The 24,625-nt window shown below is 47.7% G+C and overlaps 1 protein-coding gene across 6 annotated transcripts in view; it reads left to right on the top strand.

Annotated features, from left to right (window-relative positions):
- NPAS2 (neuronal PAS domain protein 2) overlaps window positions 1-24,625 on the top strand; it is a 153,025-nt gene that overhangs the window by 108,521 nt on the left and 19,879 nt on the right. For all 6 annotated transcript variants that reach the window (XM_004753034.3, XM_045077700.1, XM_045077699.1 and 3 more), the window contains 8 exons: window positions 4,446-4,566; window positions 5,581-5,694; window positions 16,107-16,225; window positions 16,925-17,007; window positions 17,737-17,843; window positions 19,457-19,604; window positions 21,460-21,544; window positions 24,330-24,471. In XM_004753034.3, coding sequence (XP_004753091.3) covers window positions 4,446-4,566; window positions 5,581-5,694; window positions 16,107-16,225; window positions 16,925-17,007; window positions 17,737-17,843; window positions 19,457-19,604; window positions 21,460-21,544; window positions 24,330-24,471 — 919 coding nt within the window. The remainder of the gene's footprint in view (window positions 1-4,445; window positions 4,567-5,580; window positions 5,695-16,106; window positions 16,226-16,924; window positions 17,008-17,736; window positions 17,844-19,456; window positions 19,605-21,459; window positions 21,545-24,329; window positions 24,472-24,625) is intronic.

Raw genomic sequence — 24,625 nt, 5'->3', positions numbered from 1 at the left:
AATGCCTTGCTGTGTTCTGAAGCACATCTAGATCACCCCCAGGCTCCCAAGGGGCACAAGAAGAAACTTGGGAGAGGGTGCGATTTGGAATAAGGACAGGCGTTCATGGTGAAAGTAGTCTTGGTAAAAATTCTTGAGAAAGCAACCAAGGACCTTCAGTAAGTTGGGGTAGAAAACCTTCTGTCTCCAACAGGTAAATGATAGTCCCGACACTGTGATTCAGCGGGCAAGATGGCTGCGGATGGCACGCGCCCTCCTTTGTCTCCGTAATTGCTGTCATTTTAATAAACAGAGCTCAGCTCATTCAAGGGACAGTTCAATTGCGGATAGAATTTATTCTGTGGTAAGCATGAGGGTTTAAATTTTCTAACTATCAGTGTTTGTGCTGCTTGTTGGCACGGGGAAATGGCATAATAGTAATATAATAGTGAATACATAGCGAGAGCTGGCTATGTGCCAGGCATGGCTCTGAGCCCTTTCTGGGTGTGAGCTCATAATCCTCACCATCCTTCCCACCAGCCTCCATCCGGGGTTCATCTTTATTCTGTGGGGAACCTGCAGCCCCAGCTGCCCCCACAGCCCTGTGACCCGCCAGCCGCCTTCCACAGAAGCAGCTCAGTCAGGCAGCCCCAGAGCCCTGCTCTCTGTCATACTCAGGACAAGGGAAGGGGGCTTCCACCTGGCTCTCCCAGAAAAGGCCATGGAGTGACTTAGTCATCATTTTCTTGTATCTGCAGTGTCTTTAAGAAGAAAGACTGCTGTCGTCTGTGAGCATTAGTCATCATCTAAAAAACTAAAGGGAATGAGCTTAAAATAAAATCAAGAACATCAGAAGGAACTCGGAGAGAGCTGGAGGGAGAAAATGATAGCACAGGCTCGTGAGGGGTTTGCAGAGACTTTGCCTACGGAGATCAAGCCCGGGCACTGTCAAGCTGGGCGTCCCTCCTTTTCTTCCTCCTGTCCTTTATCGGCCACCAAATGGTGTGCTCCTTCCTCACAGCCCCTGGACAGCTGGCTGCAAGAGTAGAGGGGCTCGCTTGCTCCCTTGGGTTTCCTCCAGTGCCCAAGGCAGTGGCGGGCACATGGGGGGCCCTGAGTCAGTGTTGGGTGGATTCTGTTGTCGGGTGACCTGTTTGCATGCTCCCTCCTATGCATCACGTCTCCCCTTCCCTGTGCCTGTTCAGACTGACCTTCTTTAGCCTGATGTCCTGCGCTCTGTCCTTCTTCAGGCCAGAGAGCACAGGTATTGTCCTGCCCTCCCCTTCTCTTGCCCCCTCAGTGGTTCCCATCACCCCCACCCCAGGCACTCAGGACAAGGTACTCACTCCTCTGCAGCCTTCTTGGTTCTGGCCTCACTTCTCTTTGCAGTATCTGCCTCCACTGCTCTCCTCCCTCCCCTCTGATACTTCTGTATGCACTGTGCCCTCTGCCTGGAATGCCCTGGCTGCCCCACAGACACCATCTTTTTCTTTTTCTTTCTTTTTTTTTTTTTTAAAGATTTTATGTATTTATTTGACAGAAAGAGATACAGCAAGAGAGGGAGCACAAGCACGGGTAGTGGAAGAGGGAGAAGCAGGCCTCCCGCTGAGCAGGGAGCCCGATGCAGGGCTCAATCCTAGGACTCTGGGATCATGACCCAAGTCAAAGGCAGACGCTTAACAACTGAGCCACCCAGGCTCAGGTGCACCCCGGACCTGAGTCATTTCCTGGGAGCCTCTCTGTCCTTATGCATGGACCCTCTACACCACGCTCCGTATTCTTGGGGTGCCTTATTTTTACTCCTGTTGTCATGCTTGCCCGCTTCCACTTCTTTCAGGTAGTCAGTGCATTTTTTTTTAAAGATTTTATTTATTTGACAGAGATCACAAGTAGGCAAAGAGGCAGGCAGAGAGAGAGGAGGAAGCAGGCTCCCTGCTGAGCAGAGAGCCCGATGTGGGACTCAATCCCAGGACCCTGAGATCATGACCCGAGCCAAAGGCAGAGGCTTAACCCACTGAGCCACCCAGGCGCCCCTATTCAGTGCATTTTTGTTGAAGGCCAATCACCATTTGGTGTCAGGCACCCAGGCATGAAGAAGGCAGTTGGGGCCCCTGCTGTCCTGGAGCTCCCGTTGGATGAGGCAGACAGAGGACACACATCAGCATGTGAATGAACAAGAAAACTTGGAGAGCTTTCCTGAATGGTTATGAAACACCTCATCACGCTGAGCATTCATTGAGTGATTGACCAGCAGCTCATGCCACCCTCACAGCTTCCTCACCTTTTGGTTGATATGGGGGCAGAGCCACCTTTCAGTCCCAATCTCTGGGGCTCTCTCTGTCTTGCCGTGACGTGGGCCTGGTCCCTCAATGGGCCTTCCGGTCTGGTGGACCTGCCCCTCCCCAGCAGTTGCAGGGCCACAGAACAAGTACAGCAGGGGGCTTCAGAGGCCAGAGGCCAGCAGTGAGGGTGGCTTCCGTGGGTGCTTCCTCAGGGCCAGCACCTTCAAAGCAGGGACCCAGAGGCGGCACAGGAGTTAGCCAAACACAAGGAGAGGTGCACGATGTCCTCGCCTCAGGATGCAGCCTGGGGAAGACCCAGAAGGAAGAAGTAGCTGGCCAACTGGAGAAAAAGAAATTTGGGGGTGGGTAGTACAAACCTCAGAAGTGAATTGGGAGGTTCAGGCATCATCCTAAGAGCGTTTGGCAGCCAACAGACTGTTTTTTGTTTTGTTTTATTTTGAAGTCAGGGCTATACCCAACATGGGGCTCAAACTCACGACCCTGAGATCAAGAGTTACATGCACTATGGACCAAGCCAGCCAGGCACCCCTGCCAATAGATTGTTTTAAGCAAGGTGGTGACATCATCTGATACAGGGATCCTTCTGGCTGCTGGTGGAGAACACGTTGGACAGGGACAAAAGTCGTTGTGGGAAGACCAGTTTGGTCATTTCATTCCCCAGATAAGAAATGACGGTGCTCTAGACTGGAGGTCGAAGCCATGGAAATAAAGGGAAGGGAGAAGATCTGAGAGAATTTGAGGGAGGAGTGTGCCATATCCCTTGGATATTGTTTGGATGCGAAGATGAGGGCAGAAGGGGGAGAAGCTGAGGATGCCACCAGGGTGTCTGGTATGGGCAGATGACCCATTGGCAATACCATGGGGACATCGAGCACATAGGAGGTGGAGGTATGGGTGCAAAAGACTGCCACTGGGGATGCATGTCAACCTCTGGTCTTTAGGGGGCACAAAACAGAGAGTTACCTGGATGTACAAATTCAAGGGTGTATAATATTGTGTTTAAAAATACAGGAAGGGGCAGGGCGCCTGGGTGGCTCAGTGGGTTGGGCCGCTGCCTTAGGCTCAGATCGTGATCCCAGGGTCCTAGAATCGAGTCCCACATCGGGCTCCTTGCTCAGCAGGGAGCCTGCCTCTCTTTCTGCCTCTGCCTGCCTCTCTGCCTGCTTGCGTGCTTTCTCTCTCTTTCTGACAAATAAATAAAATCTTTAAAAAAAATACAGGAAAGGAGGAGTTTTGAGGGAGATTGAGGCAGCAAGAGACATGTCTGTCTTCTCCCTATCTCTCCTCTGTCAGCTTGCACATGCACTAGTGAATATGGGAGCTCAGTGGGTGGAGCGTCCGACTCTTGGTTTCGGCCCAGGTCATGATCTCAGGGTTGTGAGATTAAATCCTGCATTGGGCTCCATGCTGGCTGTGGAGCCTGCTTGGGATTCTCTCTCTTTCTCTCTGCCCCTCCCCCACCAACATGCACGCACACACACACTTTCTCTCTAAAAAATTAAAAATAAATTTAATTTAAAAAAGAACAGGCTTTGATCATACCGGCTACATTTCAATGCCATAATCATGTGGGTGGTGGCTTTCATAAGGGACAGTGCACATGATAAACCATTTCCATCACCACAGACAGTTCTGTTGGACAATGCTGTATCCAGATTCTATGTTGTATTTTTGTACGGCAGTGCCCAGTCACTCAGAAAAAAAGCATGGTTCCTTTGATTGAGGAGACCTTTAAGAAGTAAACAGGTGTTCATTTGTGGGCCTAGTGGTCAGGAAGGGAACCCTATGCGTTCTTCAGGGCCCTTCACATGAGCGAGTGGGGCTGCCCTGGGGTCCCTCGCTGTCCCCACCACCCCAGCCAGAACATAGGCGTGTCGGCAGGTGGGGTCCTCTGGGAAGAGCAGGACCCCCTGCACACTTCTTAGACTTAACTCCTCTTTGGTGGGTCCATGGACAATACTTTTGCACTGGAGCAAGTAAAACCTTCTGGATTATAATTTGGGATGACAGGTTGATAGATTTGAGGTCTTCACAGAAAATCAGATCTTGAACTTTTCATTTCATAAACCAGTTCTGAATTGTCTTCAATGTTCAGTTTTGGCTTTGGCTTTTGTTTTTCATCTTCGTTGAGTGTGTACCTTTGTTCTTTATTTTCTTTTTCAGTCAGATGTCATGGATCAGAATTTGTTAAATTTCCTTCCAGAACAAGAACACTCAGAAGTGTATAAAATGCTTTCTTCCCATATGCTTGTGACAGATTCCCCCTCCCCAGAATACTTAAAATGTAAGTTTAACTTTACTGGTTTTACAAGATATAAGATAAGAATTTTACTTTTGAAAAGAGGTTAGAATGAATTAAGAAGGGAGGACTAATTTTAAGAACAATTTTCCTGGCGACTCAGAATATTTCCAAGATCCTTGGAGGTATATTTTAAATTTAAAGCTAAAACTGGCATTTGGAATATGTATGACATTTAACTTCTCTGTGGAAAATTTGAAAGCACGGCGCTTAAGAATAAGAATTTTTTGCATGTAATACAAGAAGTTCTTTTTTTTTTTTGAACATGAGAGTCTTTGAGTAACAAACAATGCAAAAATCAGTGCACAATCTGCTCATTTTAGAGACACCGTGATGCTAGATTTGTATGATAACCGAGTCACCAACTGAAAACTGAATAATTAGGTCAAAACTCCAAATTCTCTTCTCTTGAGGCTGTCATCTGGTCTTTTATATACATTTGTGGTTTTTATGGAATTTTAAAGTTTTTCTCAAAATTGGCGACCTGGATGGAAGACCAGCCTGAGTGCCTCCTGAACCATGTGCCCTTGAGCGAAGCACAGACATTGATAGAAGTAGTACAAACGCCTCATGCTTACTTGTTCAGGCCTTGGTTCTTTTTCTGTGAATAATGTGTCCTGTTGTACATCTGATTTTACTTCAAAGCAACGTGAAAAGATTAAATTAAAGAGAGCAGCTCTATATGAGCAGCTTTATTTTAATACACCATATGAAAACAACCGGAACTAATCAATGCCGACATAACCAACCACAGACATCTGTGAGCAAATTAAGACTAATTGGGCCCGAGTAGGGAATGCAAAATATCTATACAAACTATGGGGGGAACCCCCTGCTCTGCAAAGGTTCTAAAATCATGTCCAAGAGTCACTCGTCAGGAGAGAGACGTCCTGGCCATGTATAGAATAATGCCCAGGAGTTACACAAAGACATAACTTGTTTAGTCTAGAATCTATGTCTTATTCATGTTCCTTTTCTCTTTTTCCTTTAATGGCCCAGCTGACAACGATTTAGAGTTTTATTGCCATCTTCTTAGAGGCAGCTTGAACCCAAAGGAATTTCCAACTTATGAATACATAAAATTCGTAGGAAATTTTCGCTCTTACAACAATGGTAAGCTTTAATTGTCATATAATTGCTACAGTGTCTTTTATCATGCAAACGTGCACAAGGGGACGTAAGACTCACTGAGGGAGGAGGAGTGAGAATCTGTGCTTTTCCTATTTGCATTTCGATTTCCATGTTCCCAAGATGCATTTTGTGCTCGTAAATGTTATCTCCCATTCGAGAAAGAACGCACTCCCACACTTGTGTTGATGCCGGGCCACAACGTCCCACTGAAATATACTTTATTCATTTACTTATTTTTGGGCAGATGGAATAGCTCTGTGCTATGAGAAACCACTTACAGTTAATAAAGAACAGACTCAGCCTACACACAGCCAAACAAGGCTGCACTGTGACGAGAAGATCCAGAACCTTGGTTTCTGCATCCTTATTCTCCTTTTCTCACTTCCTCTGTGGGCATGTTTTCGTGGGTCTGGTACCTAGGGTTTCTGCTCCCTCTGACCCTAATACCCAGGAAGTGGCCATTTTATGATGGGCCAGCAATCCACCCCAGATGAGTTATCAAGCCGATTAGCCTAACAGTAAAATCTTACTCTCTGAAATTACCCAGATAACTAATGGCCCGAACTCTGGCTGCACCGCTAAACTCGAGTTACACCCTCTGTTCACTTTTGACCTAGGGAAAATGGGGTTGTGGGCCCAATGCCAGAAATTCAGCAGTGCCAGCCCCCGTCCCGCCCCACAGTGAAGCCCAGCATAGAAAGGTCAGAGTTTGGTTTGCTCCAGGCCTCCAACCTCAACATGAAATAAATCGCTTTGAATGGTCTAATGTTTCATAAAACTGCAGAGATGGGAAAAAACGGGAGGACGTGTTGACAGGGATGGTGGAAAGAGAGAAGAGGAAAGGAGAAATATACCAAAGGAGAACAAACAGGGAAAGAAGAGGCCCAGGGAGTTGATGGCAGCCCAGTATGTCCCTGTCACTGTTCTATAACTCCAGACCCACAGTGGGGTCCATTCCCACACCACATTAGTCCCATAGTTTCCAATAGAACCAGCCAACATGATGGTCCTGAGTCTTAATGCTGAGGCTACCCAGATCTTCCCTTCACCCTTAGATGATCCTCTGCTGTATGTTGCTTGCATAAATATACATCCTTTGTCTCAAAGTCTCCAACTACATGCTAAACGTGTTGGTCTTGCCAACGTGATTTTCAAGCCTAATGTTCAGGGCTTATGCCTGGATGATGGACTCCACGGCCAACTGGGGGCCCTCTGGGAACCTACCCAAACAGGGCTCAGTTGTTCCTGAGTGGCTGGAAGTAAAGGCAGGACAGCTTTCCCAAGTGGGGCCCTAAGTCTGGGCTAAATGGGGTAGAGCCAAAGCCTGACCATGCCTAACCTAACTCATCTGAAAGGCTTTCCTAAATCTCATGAGATGTATGTTTAATCAATCACACATTTAAGTAAATGGTAGCTAGCTAAAGAAACTGACCCAAGAGGTGCCTTGTCAAGCACCCAATGTTATGCCAATCCTGGTGCAGGGTTCATTGGGTGAGGCAGCTTGTTAAAATGCAGATTATAGGTCAGGAGATCAGAAGGCGGGGCTGAGGTTGTGAAATTGGAGAAGAACCTTGGGGTTTTAGTGAAAGGGGTCATGGACTTTGAGAGACACCACCCTATCATAATATTAAATGCCATTCTGTAGGAATTTTAAGGGTACTCCTCACGCTGATGGTGCTCCTTCCAGACAGCTTTATTTTTGAATTAATATAAACAGTGCTTTGGAATTCGCTTAAAATGTGTGTTGTGGCCATTATGCCAGTTGCCGGAATAGAAGAGCATCCCATGAGGCTGTGAGCAAGGAAGGGAAAGGCACCCTGGCCCCCCGGAGTGCCAAGACTGTAGGAATTATGGGACAAGGCGCCCACGTGTCCCCATGACAACAGTGCACCACTTAATTAAGGAACTGACACGTGATTGGCTGGTGAGCCACAGTCACATCCTTTGTTAATTTCCATTTCTGCAACTCTCCTTTAAGCTGCTGCTGAGTATCACTTTGAAGCGTCCTGTCACTTATCACCATTTAGAGGGTTTCAGGAAAGAGGGAGGCTTCATTGTGAATACCTGGGTTGCTGTTTGTTTTTTGTTTTTGTTTTTTGTTTTTTTTAACTAGCAAACCTTTATTTTCACTTCAAGTTGAGACAATGTTTGTTTCCCTGAAAGAATGTGTGGAAATTATGTGTGATTTTTTTTTTAAACTGTGACTTCTATAAACACACAGCACTTTAAGTGGAAAATTTAAAACCAAGAGTGCCAGAATGTCTTTCCAGAGCCTGTGGAACCAACCAAAGTTAGGGGGCTTTCTTGAGACCAGAGTCTCCAAATGTAATTGTGGAAAAACTGAAATACAATTCTCACTTAGGGGACCCCTGGGTGGCTCAGTGGGTTAAGCCGCTGTCTTCGGCTCAGGTCATGATTCCAGGGTCCTGGGATCGAGTCCCACATCGGGTTCTCTGCTCAGCAGGGGGCCTGCTTCCCTTCCTCTCTCTCTGCCTGCCTCTCTGCCTACTTGTGATTTCTCTCTGTCAAATAAATAAATAAAATCTTTAAAAAAAAAAAAAAAAAACAATTCTCACTTAGATGAAAATAGACAGCAACCATGTCAGAGACAAATGAATAGCTAGGATGGAACCCCATGAAATCACCGACATCCAATCCTTTTTGATCTATGAAATATGGTTTAACATACTCTAAGGAATACTTCAAATTTGATTTTGTAGGTTTACTTCTCAATGAGCCTTGAACAATGGGGTAATAAAAGTAGGAGTGCTTCCTAAGTCCTAGGTCCTGGGTCTTTGCATTGATAATCTTATTGAATCCTCCCACCAACCTTATAAGTGGTCCTGTTGGCATCATTCCTGCTAATCAAGGGAGGAAAGTGATACATATGAGAGAATCTGAGGTACACCCATGGGAAGTGGAGGACCTACGCTCATACCCGTTCTAACCCTGAAATCCTACCCTTCACCCCAATACTTTGCTGCCTCCCACGAATCTGTGTTGTGCTGCATTACACAGGCCTGTCCCTTTTACCTGGCATACAGTTGGTTCAGTATGTCTATACCTGTGCTTACCAGGAGTCCTGCACCCATGTACCAAGCTGCTTTCAGGGGACCCAAGATTTGTTTTAAATCAAATATGGTGAGACACACAGACATGGAAATGACTGTCGGGGAGAAGAGGTTTATACTCACAGACCCCTCCAAACTGGCACAGCTCACCATGGAGCCACACAGGGAAGCACCAGGGGAAGTCAGGGGGCAGGGCGAAGAAGAGAGGATGTGGGCAAGAGCTAGGTAGTTGTATGGTTTCTGTGGAAATGAAGAAGCAAGGAGGTGTAAACAGGTGTCAGTTTGGCTACCTGGAATCTTGAATAAGGGGCTGTCCCTAGTTGTCAGAAGCCTGGATGATAAGAGCCAGTGGATAGTAGCCCAGAGTGGGAGAGACCCACAAAGGTGAGGGTTGGGCATTGGTTTGCCCACGAAAGGTGCACGGAAAGGTGAATCATTCACTATTTCTGGGACTTGGCCAACCCAGAAGGGAGAGTTCCTTCAAGGTTGGGAAGGCCCCAAATGTCAAAGTATCAAATACAGAAACTGGAGAATGCGGTTTGTACACAAGCCACCCCCGCCATTGTCCTGAGGTGTAAAATAAAGAAGAGAACAGACTATGAGCATTGGTCTTATTTTAAATAAATAAAAGTTAGTTTTAATACCTGCTCACACTGCAAACGACTGTGTAGAAAACTCTGCTCAGGCCCATTATTGGGAAAAGTCCTCTCATTTCTGTAGGGCTCTTTAGTTTATGGAACATGGCCTGGTCCATTCTTCTTTGATGCCTGTCAGGAAGATGCAAGGCTCTCATCTTTATAAATAAAGATTTATTTATTGGAAGGACAGTCACCTTTACTCCTCCATGAGCCTACGCAGTCCATACCTGGTACATTAATGAAGCTTGACAAGTACATTGACCTAAACTGAGGCTCAGCGATCTTGGCCCCACACACACAGGTGACTGGGGACAGCAGCAAGATTCAGACCCGACTTTTGACTCATAGAGAAATCAGACTTTTCTCTGAGAACTGAAAATACAGCTCTCCTTGACAGACCCCAGAGCCCACCCAGAGACAGAGCTCCCACTACACTTTGACCTTGACTCCAAAGTGAAGATTAAATCCATTTCAGTAGGTGCTGGGAAAACTGGCCCTTGTGTCAGTTCCAGTGACTTGTGAATTGTCTGCCCTGGGAGAACTAAGCAATAGGACCTGGCCAGTGTGTGGTCATCTTTGGCCTCCATTTGCTCCCCATTCTGGGTCTGCCACCCACATCAAGTTCCTTAACCACCTGGGCTCCCTGGGTGCTCCCCGAGGTCCGTAACTGGACCCCTGACTCAAGTGCCCCACCAGGACTCTTCCCGGCCTCTTGTTCACTTGATCACCCAGTTTGCCTTAAAGCTGACCTAAACACAAACTGCAACTCGAAAACCATCCATACGAACCCTTGGGCCTTACACCAAAGGACAGAAGGGGAACTGTGTCAGCTCCAGTACAGGGAAGACAGGGGACACGGATCCAGAGGGAGCTTTTGGCGACCCTTAAATCATGTAGATGAAGATGCCACCTGCTTGCCAGCCACCCCACATAACTGCTCAGCATTTTTCTGCCCTGCCACTGGTGGGAGTAGACCGGGTTAGGAATTTGGGGCGTGGAGAGACGTAGAAGCACCTTTGCCCTTGTTAAGGCAATTAATCTCTGGTTGGACATTTCTAGATTCACCAGCCGATTATGCCAGCTTACCCCTGTACCTCTGAACCCTCTCCGTTCCCCATGGCTGGGCAGACACAGCCACCATTGCCCAAATGCATCAACAAAATGGAATTTTCCCCTGCTTCACGTTTGCACATATTGGTCACTCCTTGGGACTTCATCATCTGCTACAGATGTTGAAGACAAGGGAGGGGATATAAGACAGGATTGTACATCTTTAACCTAGATTGTTTAATAAATGTGAAGAAGTACGTGTTGGGAAATGGGACAAGAAAAGAGCTTTCCTAGAACTGTTTCACTTTAGGACAGTTTCTAACCAAGTCTGTGAAAAGCTTCTGGAAGGAATCCGAGCTGCAATACAGAAGCACAGGTCTCTTTCTCTTCCCATTTAAAAAAAAAAAAAAAAAGCCTGCTGTGTGCTCTCGGCCATGTGGCCTGGAGATTCAGAGAGGACCACTGGTGGGATCAGCCTCTGGCCTACCTCTGCTCTTCACATCATTTCCAGAATGGGGCTGAAATGAAATTAGATTATTCGGAGCTATGTTTGTCCCAGAACAGATTTTTTTTTTTTAGATATCACGAACAAATACACTGTTCATCATCTTTTTCCTTCTCTAGTTCTACAGAAGAGCACCTGGGTCCTCTCCCAACCCCCACTCAGGTCCCACAGTCCCACCCCCCACTTCTATGGGAAAGGAACCAGCCAGATGATTTTCCAAGGCATAATGAACAGTCTTTGCTTTAAGAGGTCCTAATAAACAGGTTCCAGTTCCTGAAAGAGAAGTTCGTGCCAGGAAGAAGGCAATTCTCTATTTAAGCCCTTGCTCCTCCCCCAGACTTGGATTTAAATGTGCATCGACTGAAATCCAGAAAGCAGTATTTCAAAAGTTGCTGGTGTGGTTCCAAATAGGTCACCCTCAGCAAACATTCCACTCTGGGCTTTCCAGAAACCACACACCAGAGTATAAAAGTTTCCCTGCCCTCATTTTACCTATTCGCCTCTAACCACACAACCAGATTTGAAATACTGGCAGAAAGGGAGGCTTTTTAGCTTACAACACTCGATTCCGTATGTTCCGTGGGATTTCTGTAGGTTGCCTCATTTTAGGGCTTTGGGGATTTTGTTTCTTGTTTCCCTGAGCTGAATTGAGATTTCTCAGTTAGGGGAACAAAGCCACACCCACCAGACTCACTGAGAATGGAGACGTGAGCTGAGCACAGGAAGGAATGTCTCTTCGGTCACAGGCTCCCAAGAGCATGAAGCAGAGTGTCCCCTCCACCCCAGCGAGGAAGTGCCACATCCACTAGCAGTGGCCATTGCTGCCAGATAAGATAGCAGAGGAATTAAGATCGCAATAAAGAACAATTGTTACCCAAGGACATTGTCCTGCCTGAGCATCTAGAGCCCACATTGAAATGGGGCAGTGAGGAATGGTCATTTATCAGACACGTGCTCCCACTTGCTTCAGTTTGGGAACAGGGACAGTCCTATAGATGTTGTGCTATCATTGGGATAAAAATGTGCACCAGACGTCCACTTGGAGGACAGGGGACGACAGCCTGTAGAAGTTCACTTCCCTGAGTCTACGACTCATCTGGCTCCATCCACACCAGCCATCTGGTGGATATCTTGTCAACGCCATGACAACCTCCAGGCCCCGAAAAATACTCATTGTAATTAATGAACGCCAAGGGAAAGGAGAGATAGTTAAGTGAGACATATATTTTCCCATTGGCGTCATTTTTTCAATCCAGCAAATTGCAAATCCCTAGCTCTCTCGTGTGGCTCTCAGCTTGTCTCCAAGCTCGTTCTTTCTCTCTGATGCCAAACTGCACTGGCAGAAAGAAAGCATGAACCACGCACGCACTGGTTGGTACAAGTTAGGCAGTGCCCCGGCACCCAAACCCGGGCAGGATTATTTTGCTGTGGCTGTCCCAAGAACCCTGTGACCTGGCTGTTGAGAACCCATCAGGCGAAGCACTCTGTGCTGTGCAGAGAAAAGAGAAAAGCCTGAAAATAGTGCTAAATGACTGGGAGAGGATTTCTTGTGAATGTGCAGGAAATTATTATTTCCTTAACACTCCAACACTCTTGCCCAGACATTTTGGACATTTATCATAAATGAGATTTAAGAACATTTTTCTTCCTTTAGCGGGCCTCCTGATGGTTTCATGTCTTCCTGGACACCTTTCGGCTTTGAATTTCCATTTGTTCTGAGAAGTGCTGAGAAAGTGATTTGTCACTCTCCGTGTGGACGATTAGTGTGTTTTCCTACAGCTGTTGCGACTAATTTATCATGAGCAGGCCATCTCTGATCAGAATACTTAATTGTTGAGGCCTGATGACTGGACCAGTACTGAGGAACAGTTGGTCCCGCTTTTTCCATTTGTTTCTGCTCCTTTGCTGTGAGCTGGGTTTGCTATCCCTACCTCACTTCTTCCCCGTTCTTTCCTACCCTTTGCAAACATGTCTCATACCACCTGAGACCTTCCTGCCCCCACCGTCATCCTTATGTTCTTATGACTGATTTGGGAGGTCACCTTTGTCCTCAGACAGACTTGGAAGCCAACCCCAGGTGCCAAGCGAGATGGACTTTAATTACTCCTATTCTCTCCAAGAACCTCGGGGCTCTCTTGTGTTCAGAATCCCTGGCATACCAGCCCAAGGGAAAATTCTTTCAGGGTCTCTAAAATTAGAGGCTGTGATGAAAGGTTCAGGAGCAAAGAGGGGCTTGATCCCCACCATGGTTCCCTTTAGTAGTAGGAAGAACAGAAACAGAACACCCTCTTGTGTCTTTCCAAGCGTGAGGTCCACTGGTTTTGTTTTCAGAGTGGTGTCCACTGTCGCTGATTTGCAGCAGACCTTACCCAGGGTCTTCTGACCAGTATAAATGCACTACTTGGGCGGTGAGCTAGCCCCAGGGCCAGTGGGACCCAGGACCATGCTCTATGGCACCCTCTCACTGTGAGCCAGCCACCAGCAGCCCCAAGCTGGGCTGCCCAAAGGGCGCCATGGGTGGGAAGGTGGGGGTCTCAAGGTCTGTGCGTCAGTCGCTGGCTGGGATTGGAAGGTGCCTTCCCATAGCTGGGACTTAAGCCGTGATTTGGATGTGCAAAGGAAGGTCATCTCATCAGAGACACGTTCAACAAACACATGGGGAGCACCTGCTGCCTGCAGGATGCAAGCTCAGAGCAGAAGGCAGAGAACTAGACCCAGTTCCTGCCATAGTGGAAACCTATCTCTTTAGCTCTGGGCAAGAGGAAGGTCAATTTCAAATAAGATGACCCTCAGGACAAAAAATGTAGCAAGCCATCATTGCTTTTATCTGTGGCATGAGTGCTGTGTGTGTGTGAGTGTCTTGAAGTGGCGGAAGAAAGGAGAAGGCTAGTAGATCGGGCTGCGCCGGCACCGACCGGGCAATCCTTCCTAAAGGCTCGGGAAGCCAGCTGTAATTAGATATGTTTTTTCTATTACTTAAATTGAAACAACGAATTAAATCCTTAATTAATGTTTTTTAACTACCTTGGGATAAGAAGTGCCAGAGAAGTTATTCTAAGTGTTAAATATTCCCATGAAGTCCCAGGGAGCAGTTTGCTTCTGTGTTGACTCCAGAATCAGCTAGAAGGCTCCTGCTGTGAAGAGAAGTCATTTGAAACGCAGTCAGCAAGCTGTTTCAAGTACCCTCTTCCCCTTGACTTCCCCCAAGGTTTCCCCCTTGGCCTCTGTTAAAACTTTCATCCTTGACTTACCATCACCTTTGATCAAGCCCTCAGCTGCTTCAGGTTTTGGGGGAGAAAGCTCATTTAGAAGAAGAGTTTGCTTGGTTCTGGGGCCCTCTGTAAAGTAGCTAGCTTCTTTGGCACGGGCTGTAAGCAATAATGAAATTTCCCCTGCGGGGAGTATTCTCATCTTTAAAACCTTAGCAGTTCTAAAAGGACTGATAAAACGGCACTGAGAGACAGCCAGGCCAGCAGTAAGCTCTACAGAACATTCACTTAATTTCCATGGTTTCTGACGCTTGAAGAAATTGTTAGGGGCTGGGGTTTCCCTACCCCACGCTCTGTCCATCCCCCTGCCTTCCTCATGGTGAATCACCAAGGTTGGCACTTACTGACTGAGCCCATGGATCATTCCAGCAAGACGCATGGTTTAGAGACAAATGAGAGAGACTGTCTTTTAAAATTCCCCAGAAGTCCTCGGAAGTTTGCTTAGAAGACCTAGAATTTCTGAAAGAGTAGGGAGAATTTTATTAGGTCTTTATCTGGCAGGTGATGTCTCTCCACTTCAAACAGAGAGGATATTTCACATCTGGGAAATGTGGTAATGTCTTTTTTTATTGTGCAGATGTTCACATCTGCAGACCCTTTCCCTGTGGGATTGCTTTCTCTTCCCTGGGTGAGTGCCTTGGCTCACCCCACACATGAAGTCTAAGCCGACTAATGACAGATGTAAACTCTCTAGGGACCACCACTTCCGACTTTGCCCCCTTTATATTCATGTTTGGAAACATTCATATTGATATGTATGTGAATGCATTCAGAGAATATGTTTGGTAAAATGAATTTATTCATGTTAGTGGCTAGAAGACCACATTATAGAATCACTTAGAAACCTACGAACATATAAAACAAAAATTATTGGAAAGCTAAAATCCAAAGAAAGTCTCGCAGATTTCATTTTAGAATGCATTTCATTTTCTGTTGCTTTATATGTTCTCAAATTGGAAAACACAGCTATGTTTAAATCTACCAGTTCAGAAATGTACTCAGAATTCAGGATCTGGTTCAGGATATAATCAACTACATTTGAAAAAGAAAGAGGTAGTATAGATTATCTAGCGTAATGATCCTCAATCCTGGCCTCGTGGTACGAAATGTTGCGGGAGGGGCTTTCAAAAGTGCCAGTGCCTATGCTTCCCACCCAGAGTTCCTGGATTAGTGGAGCTGGGAGTGGGGTCTGGGCAGCTGGGAGGGCAGGGAAGGCCCCAGGGAATCTAGTATGTAGCCAAGTTCGAGAATTCCATATACATGGCCCACCAACTTTCCTCATATTTAACAGGGTTCTTTTCCCCACCCAGCATACTCCACCTAACATAGCAGAATTGTTCTCTGGCCCAGAAGGTAAAGCAGTTCACCACAGTCACGGTGAAGCCAGGTCTGTAGCTCCTGGGGAAGATGGCGGCCGGTACCAGCTGGCACCTCCTCAAAGGGCCTGCGGGGGCCTGTTCTCAGCCCCATCCCCTCTCTGCCCTGGGAGAACTCCAGGCTTGGAGTCGGAAGCCCTGGCTTAGCGTCCTCACTCCATTATTATGGCTCTGAGCAACCTTGGTTGTGAGCTTTCCAGGCCTCTGCGGCCTCCTCTGTGGACTGAGGAAAGTCATGCCTTCCCAGACTTCCCAGTGAGAAGAAAAAGGCGCTTGTGAACAGGTCTTCCCTCTGTGCAGAGCTACAGAACCAGCAACTTTGTGGTGACCACTGTGGGCCTCTGGGGATCACCCCGGATCCTGAGGCCCAGGAAGTGAGTGAATAGTTCGGGAAGCCCTGAGCGCGGTGTGGCTGACAGTGATGCCAGGTAGGGGTCGGCCACCGTGCCACATAGGCCTAAACTGTCTGTTCTCTCCCACCCCAGTGCCTAGCCCCTCTTGTAACGGCTTCGATAGCACCCTTTCAAGGCCCTGCCGGGTGCCGCTGGGAAAGGAGGTCTGCTTCATCGCCACCGTTCGCCTGGCAACGCCCCAATTCTTAAAGGCAAGTACCGGGGAGAGGATTTTTCATGTAGAACTGGTACAACTGAGTCATATTTAGTTATAGCTAATGAACCACCTTTATGAGAAAGAATAAGACTGCAATGACGCTCTCACGGACTTTGAAAAGTTGCAATGTCTGGCTTCTCTGCCCGTGACAGGCCCACCTGCCCCTTGCCTTCACTCCGGTTTCCTACAAGCTGTTTTGCTGGAAGGCAGAGTCAGCTGCAGCTCAGCCCAGCTGGCCGATAGGTTCATTTGCAACCCTGTCGACCCTCCTACCTTTTCCGCCAACATTAATACCACTCAGGGCAGGCCAAGGTGGGGACCCAGTGTCAGAAGGAAAGGTTTGTCTATCCTCTGGCCTGTGATTGCTTTAACATCCGTGGCGTGAACCTTGAGTTAAATTAGTCATTCAAATTCAGATGAAGAGCCATTTTCCACATGTTTACCACACTTCTAGATAATGGGAAGGGAGTGGTGTAACATTTTGGCTCTTAGGTGTTTTTCCCCAGCTTGTGAAATAAATTTAGTATCAGCTAATACTGAAATTAGCTACAGATGATGAGTTTCAGTCCAAGACAGCTTGGAGACTTGCTCTCAATGATTTTAACTTCTGTTACCCTTCCGCCATGCCTTTTTGAACAAACCTAGGGTGAGCTTCTGGCACCCTGAGCAACATTTTTTTCCCCTTCTAATACAGGAAATGTGCATAGTTGACGAACCCTTAGAGGAATTCACTTCAAGGCATAGCTTGGAATGGAAATTTTTATTTCTGGATCACAGGTTTGTGAAAAGAAAAACATATTTGGGTTGGGTCCTTTTCAAGTGTTTGTTTGCAAGAGCCAGGCTCTCCTTGGGAGAGAAAAGTCGGTCCCGGTCCCTTCAGGGAGAAGGGCTTTCTGGCAGCAGGAAAAATTGTTCCCGGCCAAGAGTGAGGCAGCTTCCCTTCCTCTGCAAGTCGTCCGTGGATGTGTTCTGTGTTTGGGTCAGAGCGTCTTGGGAGAGCCAGATGCCACAGCCCGGGGACATCCTTGGGATCCCTCACCCACCCCTTGGGACCCGCTCCAGTTCCCAGGAAGGCAGGAGCAGATAGGAGAGAAACTTGACATCTTATTTCTCTCAGCACCCATTTGTCCCTTTAATTCAGTTTTCTTTCTAAGGGTGAGAAATCTCCCCTCCCTACCCTTTAACATTTTTTACGCTTTGGGATTGGACTGACCCAATCTATAGCTGTTTTTAATTATTCAATAATGATAAAATTTATTATTATTTAACCCAGGTTATGCCAACGAAACCGAGTATCTTAATGCCAGAAAGTCTGAGCACTTTGGAAAAAACAGCCTCTCTGGTTTGAACCATTGCAAAATTATTTTCCTGCCCTTGTTGTTGAGAAATGAGGCCTCTGTGTTGATCATTAAATGTGCATAGTGTCCCCTCTCTGGATGGAGGTGCTGCCATCGTGAGTCGGGCAGGGTCCTTGCTCTCTGACCAGCTGTACCCTTTGCATGGCAGAGCCCCTCCGATCATAGGATACCTGCCTTTTGAAGTTTTGGGGACCTCGGGCTATGACTACTACCACATTGACGATCTGGAGCTCCTGGCCAGGTGCCACCAGCACTGTGAGTAACCCACGTCCAGCCCCAAGGCCCAAAGGTGTCCACGGAGCCCCGACAGTAGGACTCTTGGGCCCTGGAAGTCAATTTATTACTTGGTTTCTTTCTGAGAAGGAAAACTTCGTTTTCTCCGAAATGATGTAGGAAAGTGGTAAAGGTCCTTCTGTGGTTTGCCCAGGGTTGTGCTTCCACCTGGAATTGACTTTGCCCCGCCTCCTCCCATCCACCCTCACCCCCGCAACCAGCACCTTCCCATACCTTTCAGATATGCAAGCTATTTTAATCTGACAGAAGAGAATATATAATGATGGTCATTTTTTCTAAGTTATGCAATACATTTCAAAGACAAAATACTAATTCAACATCACTGTTTTTTGTCAAGGGACATATACTGGTCACAAGCTATGGGCCAGGTACTGAGCTGGACCTGGGACATAAAGATGATCAGAATCTCCTTGCTGTTCTGCAGGAACAAGGTCTAACAGAAGAGCAGAAATAAGTGACATTATAGGATGCTGTCACTGCACTGGGGGGGATGTGCTCAGGATATTGGGGGACTCACCCAGCTGGGGGGAGGGAATCAGAGAAGGCTGTCTGCCACAGAAGAGGACAAGAGGTGGACAGAGGAAAAGGAGGTAGGACTCCTGATGGGGAGAGAGGCCAGGCCTGTGGAATCAGAACGTCTATTTTAACAAGACCCCCATCCCCCACAAGTGATTCGTGGGCCCATGAAACTTTGAGAAGCAGGATTACCTCAAGCCTTGGCTGCTTCTGACCCTTCTAATGGAGCAAGGCCACCATGGGGGTAGAATTCCCTTCACGGTCTGAAAGACTTGGCCCAGGGCTCAGGCCAGACTTTCTCCCTCTGTGGAGCCCACGCCCATGCTCAGCCGGGCTTCTCACCCCTTCGGAGATCACAGTCTCCAACACAGCAGCTCTCATTGTCACTTTAGTTTCCCAGCTGTGGTATCTGTAAAGCGTTTGCAGAAAGAGGTACTAAATCACAGGCACTGAGGCAGTGACCCAACCTGTCCTTCCCTAGACCCGCAGTCCCAACCTTCTGCCCTGCCCAGGCTAGTCCTCCAACAGCACCCATTCTGTTCCAGCCCTGCCCCCCACCCCTCCGGAAAAGCCCACCGACAGACTTAACCCTAGGGGGCACCACGCAGCCCCACAGCAGTGGGTCCCGAGCTTAGGATGGCGTAGATGAATCATGACCTGCTCTCTGACAGCCGCCAAATCCATGTGGAGGTTGGAGGCTGTCAGGTCTAATTGGGGCCCAGTTCTCCCAGTATCTGGATTGTCTCTCCCGTGCTCTGCTCTTGCCGCAGGCAAACCCAGGCCTCTTCGTCATGAAACAGTGGTTTGGGAATCTGCCCTTACCTGAGGCTCTCTTAAACCTGTGAGCATCTAGGGAAGCGTGCAGATGGTTTTTGCCTTATTTAAGAATTCAATAACGTTTGCCGGGATCTTGATAGCCCCTTAAAGTACGGCACACCTGGAGAAGAGCACGCCGTTTGGCACGGTGTTTCTAAAAACTTCTCTCCAACAGTACCTTCTGGGGGAGAGATCCTTGTCATATTCACGTTTGCTACAGGCAGTCCATTTTCTGTCCACAGTGATGCAGTTTGGTAAAGGGAAGTCCTGTTGCTACCGGTTTCTGACCAAAGGGCAGCAGTGGATTTGGCTGCAGACACACTACTACATCACGTACCACCAGTGGAACTCCAAGCCCGAGTTCATCGTGTGCACACACTCGGTCGTCAGGTGAGGGGGCGCTGCAAGCGCCCGCGGGTAGTCCCAGCTGCCAGGGAGCAAGCGAGCCCTGGGCTTGGATTCCTCAGTGGGACCTGGGCTGTCCTCTGCGGTTCACAGAGTAGTCTCCAGAGTTCAGCTTCCTTCCAGGGACACACGCATCTCTGTTCCCCAACCCTGGGCTGAGGGCTCGATGTGTCCCTCCTCAGGCTGCCAGAATGTGACTTAGAGAGTTACTGCTTCACTGACCTACTTCCACATTTTCCCCTCATCTCCATCCAACCCCCAGCCTTCCCTTGTTACTGTTTGGAGAAGAAAATTAAAATTTTTCCTCTAAGTCACTCATAGACCTAGTCCCCTCTATTTTTAATTCATTAAAAGCTCCTGCTGGCAACTGAGGCAGCATAGGGAATAGAGCCTGGCTGCCAGAGGGAGAGGGTTCCTGGTGGTTCCTGGTGGCCTCGGGGAGCCCCCATCCCAGGGTGGGTGAGCTGAGCATCCCAGGGAGGCTGTCTGTCCAACCTCCCCTAGATGCAGGTTCTGTAGGGTCACAATTCCCAAAGGTAAAGGAGAAATGTCATTCATGGGTTTTTTACCCCTAACACAGGAATTTTAAGGACATCAGTCAGTTTAAACTGGTCTAGAGAGGAGCATTTGAGCAGAGCAAAGAAAGAAAGGCTATCTATATTGTAGGTATGTATGTATATATACATGATAGATAGATGATAGATAAATGACAGGTCGATATAGGTACATATACAGATACTATATAGGTACATATATAGGTACTATACATATATACGGTGTTTTATAGAGATAAGAGATAGATGATTGAAAGGTGACAAGTAGGCAGGTAGGTGGGCACATAAATGATACCATGTACACACACATGCATGTATGTATACAATCAACAAGCAAATCTCTGTTTTAATAAGTGGGGAGAAATGCTGGTCTTTCTTGCCAGTGACCCTGACCATCACATTGCATGCCACTCTTGGGGACTTGATCTTAGCTTCTCAGCCCACCCTTGACCACTTTGGCAGCCAGTGGTTTCCAACAGCATAGGAGTCCCACCCAGCCTGGGCCTTAGCCACAGGGTCCTTTTGCCCCCAGTGAAGGCTGGACATCATCAACATCTTGGTCTTCAGACTCTGCTTTTGACCCTGCTCTTCCTCTCAAATCTTAGAAAGCAACTCTGAGAGAAAGTTGGGAGTAAACTAGTCAGTAAATAAGGTAACAAGCATTCCAGAGGCCCCTTGAGACACCATCACTTGCCAGGGCCCTGTGGCCAACCTGTTCTTCCACACATGAGGCAGAGGCCAGAGCTGGGGCCCTTTGGCCATAACTACAATGGATTGATTTCCCCACGGTATCTTAAAAGTGGGCCCACAGACAAATCAGGTCTCTGGGGCCAGCTCTCGATTTGTTTGTGAGAAAAATTTCAAAGGTTGTAATTACTAAAAAAGTCATGTGTCATTTCTCAGTACGTACAATCCAGACTGAGTAGGTTTTAAGAAAAGCTTCTGCTTAGTCAAAGGCCATGCCTTATCCTGTAGATGAAGATATGTTTCTAAAGACAATTATGCTTGGAAGTTTCAGGGCATGGGGAGAAGATAAGTAAAGGAGAAGGGAGTCAAAACATCCTGGAACAGAAAATATTTTGGATGTCTCATTAGAAGTCACCCCAGTGGCAGTTAGGCACAGAATGAAACTCCTTCCTCAAACAAGTGACAAGACTAGCTTCTGTCATGGTGACAATTCTGGGGTGGGCGTCACAGGCGTACCTCGATGTATCACACGTGTGCCCTTCGCTGTTGCCATCTGGAACGTCCCACCTCCAGCTGTGGTCTCTTGATTTCCTGATCAGTTATGCGGACGTCCGGGTAGAAAGGAGGCAGGAGCTGGCTTTGGAAGACCCACCACCCGAGGCTGTCCACCCTGTGGCACTAAAGGTACGCTGATCCCTGCCAGATGGCTAAAGGCCATGTTTGCCTACGTAAGTTCTTCCATGAGTTGTTACAATCAAAGTAGTCACATTTTTATTTGTTATGTTCCCAGTATTATTCAACACGTTTCTTGGGTTTTCTCTTGTTTACCATCATGATACTCCTACGCGGCAGACGCTATGACTGTCCTCGGCCTTCAGATGAAGGACAGAAGCACCCACAGGATTTAGCTCCCGTACCTGAAGGCACTGAGGCTTAGAATTCACAGAGCTCTGTAAGAAACAGCCCCTGGACTCGAAGCATGATCTTGGCAACTTGCCATCCTTATGAGAGCAGCAGTAATAAACCCACCATGTATCTCTCCCACAGATAATAAGCTAGGGGTTTATTCCATCGTCCCTTGAGCTGTGGAATAATTGGGGTGCCCTTGTCCTCCCTTGCCTAAGGGCTGATGCGTTCCCTCCAGGACCCAGGCCTCCCGCGAGGAGACTGCCCCTCACCCACCCTCCATGTCATCAATAGCAAGGTGCACTTTCTAATTCTGTGTCTACAGGTCTTAGTTAACAGCCCTGTCAGAGCCATCTTCGTGTCAGGGAGCTCTGCTAGGGAGGGGTGTTCCCCTCCACAAAACCTAACCTCCATCCTTCCTCTGCGGGCAGCTCTCGGGTCCCCTCCAGCCAAGCTCTCCCTACCTTCCCTCCTGGTGTGTCAGACAGGTGGAGGGAAATGTGCAAGCAGACCAGAGGCCTGTTCCTCAAAGGTCATTCTTCAAGCAGTTGCACATATTGGGAGAAAAGTAGAGAAAGCAAGGGAGGGAGGGAGCAGTGTATTCCATCAAAGCCAAGAAGCTATCTGTTATAAGAGCCACCATTATTTATCTCCCACTAAGGAAGAGAAAATGCTGTTACCAGTTCATCTGTGAAATAAGGACTTCTTTTCATCAGTCAGAAGGCATATCCCAATTTCAGATATGTCAGAATGTAGGGATGGAAAGTGTCTCTTACCATTGGTGACATGTGGTTTGAGTTCCAGGCTGCCCAGCTACCTAGAACGCAGAGACTTCAGCCAGGAGCTGCTGAGCAGCAGCAACACAATGAAACCTCTCTGGTCCACGAGAGTGGGTTGGAGGGAAGGAGAAATCGCCCGTAAAGCCAAGAGAGCAGCCCGTGTCTTAGGCGAGCCTCCCCTACTGACTTGCTACATGGTGATGTGATGTGTGGTGATCTATCACCAGCGCCCTGATGTAACACACCTGTCATTGTTTAAGGATGTGTTTATTACCCAGCTCTGTCATATGATGCATCATGGATCATGTCCAAGAACAGAACTAAGCTGTTTGTAGGCAGGGGTTTGCCACCCCATACATCTCAGCTCATGAACAGGCACAGTGTACATCATCCAGTTGGAAATGCATTCTTGAGCTTTCTGATCCTTTGGACATCCTAGAACCCAGGGGAACTTCTCATAAACATGCACATATGTATAAACATACAAACACAATCTTGGGCTGCCCTTTTTAAAGGAAAAGCTCCAAGACAGTGTTTTTCAAACTATCAGTGGTAATGGACTCTTCAAGTGTTTAATTTCAAATCTGTCACTGACTGATGCTTTTGTAAAATGAAGATTCCCGTGCTTGGGTGTGATGTGCAGCTCCATCTGATGGCTAGAAAAGTCTCTCGGGGCTTACTCTTATTGTTGTCCATATTTCTCTGCTGACTAGGAGCACACAACTGGCAAGCAGCTGTGGGCCAGGACCCCTGCTCCAAAGGGTGTGTCAGGGGAGACTGGGCTAAGCTGCGGCATCTCTGAGCTGATATTTAGCACAGCAAATCCAGGCACATCCTGTAATTCTGTTTTGCATGAAGAACGATAGGTCACACATAAGTCGTATCAGCTCCGCTCGGGCACACACACAGTACCCACCCTCCCTGGAACCGTGACCTGAAAGACAGAATAGCCACATAGACTCACACCTAGAGATTTAAGACCCAAGACCATGGGACATAGAAGAGCCTAATCCAAACAGCCTATGGATGCCAGGAATGTTGCCATCCTCCTGTGACCCGATAGGAGCATGGCTCAGGAGAGCAGGCATTCTGTTTCTTCTTTAGCTTAAAAATTATCTTAACGCCTATTGGCTTTCACTTAGGCCACTAAGCCTTCCCGGATGGAAAAATGGCTTCTCGGGGTTGGAAGGGCACTGTTGTTTTCTCATCACACAATACTGGAAGCAGGGGTATCCTGGGATCCAGGAATCAGTGGTTGGGAGATCATTGACCCTTTGCCTATTCTCCATGCTGGGGCTCTGAGGCTGTTGAGGAGAAGCAGTGGGGAGACCATGCGGGAGGCGCTCCGAAGGGTTCAAAGGCATTGGTTTCATCGGAGTGTTAACAATCCAGCATACCCAGCAATCTCATTTCTAGAACTTGCATCTTCTCCCCTTCTGGGAAAGCCAAGATTCTGAGCAGTGAGATGACAGTTTGAAGGAAAAAATAAAATGCAACATCAGTTATGAAAATCTAAAAAATCAAAATCCAAGGTGAGAAAGCATAAGAGTTTCTGCTTATATAAGGCCACCAGCCTCTCAAAGACACCCAGCTGATACATTTGTACAAATATTCTACCCCAGTACATCGGGACTTGTTTCCAAACGGTTCCCATCTATCTCCCTACCCCCTCCAAATTTTTCCACATAGTTAGAAGAGAGCTAAAGTCCTGTCATTCATTCTCCTCATCTCGATGCTGAAATTGTGTGGACTCTGTGTGTGTGTGTATATGCGTATGTGTTTAGGACAAGGGCTCCAGCCTGGACCCTCAGCAGCACTTTAATGCACTTGACGTGGGCACCTTGGGCCTTAACACCAGTCACTCGCCATCAGCGTCCTCCAGAAGTTCCCACAAATCCTCGCACACGGCCGTGTCAGAACCCGCCTGTGAGTGATCTGCCATGGATGGCGAGGGGGTGGGCACCCCACCTGGGGCAATGGGGGGGTGGAGCCTGGCAAGGGGTCCCGGGCCTGAGCAGAAGGAGGGCAGTCCGTGGCTTCAGAGTGGAAGCTACCTTCCAATTCACACTCGTTCTCACTC

Source organism: Mustela putorius, unplaced genomic scaffold (genome assembly GCF_011764305.1).
Source record: "Mustela putorius furo isolate JIRA1106 unplaced genomic scaffold, ASM1176430v1.1 tig00000224_pilon_pilon_pilon, whole genome shotgun sequence".
NCBI classification, from domain to species: Eukaryota; Metazoa; Chordata; class Mammalia; order Carnivora; family Mustelidae; genus Mustela; species Mustela putorius.
The sequence above is the reverse complement of the archived record's forward strand: the minus strand, read 5'-3'. Positions and strand labels throughout refer to the sequence as shown.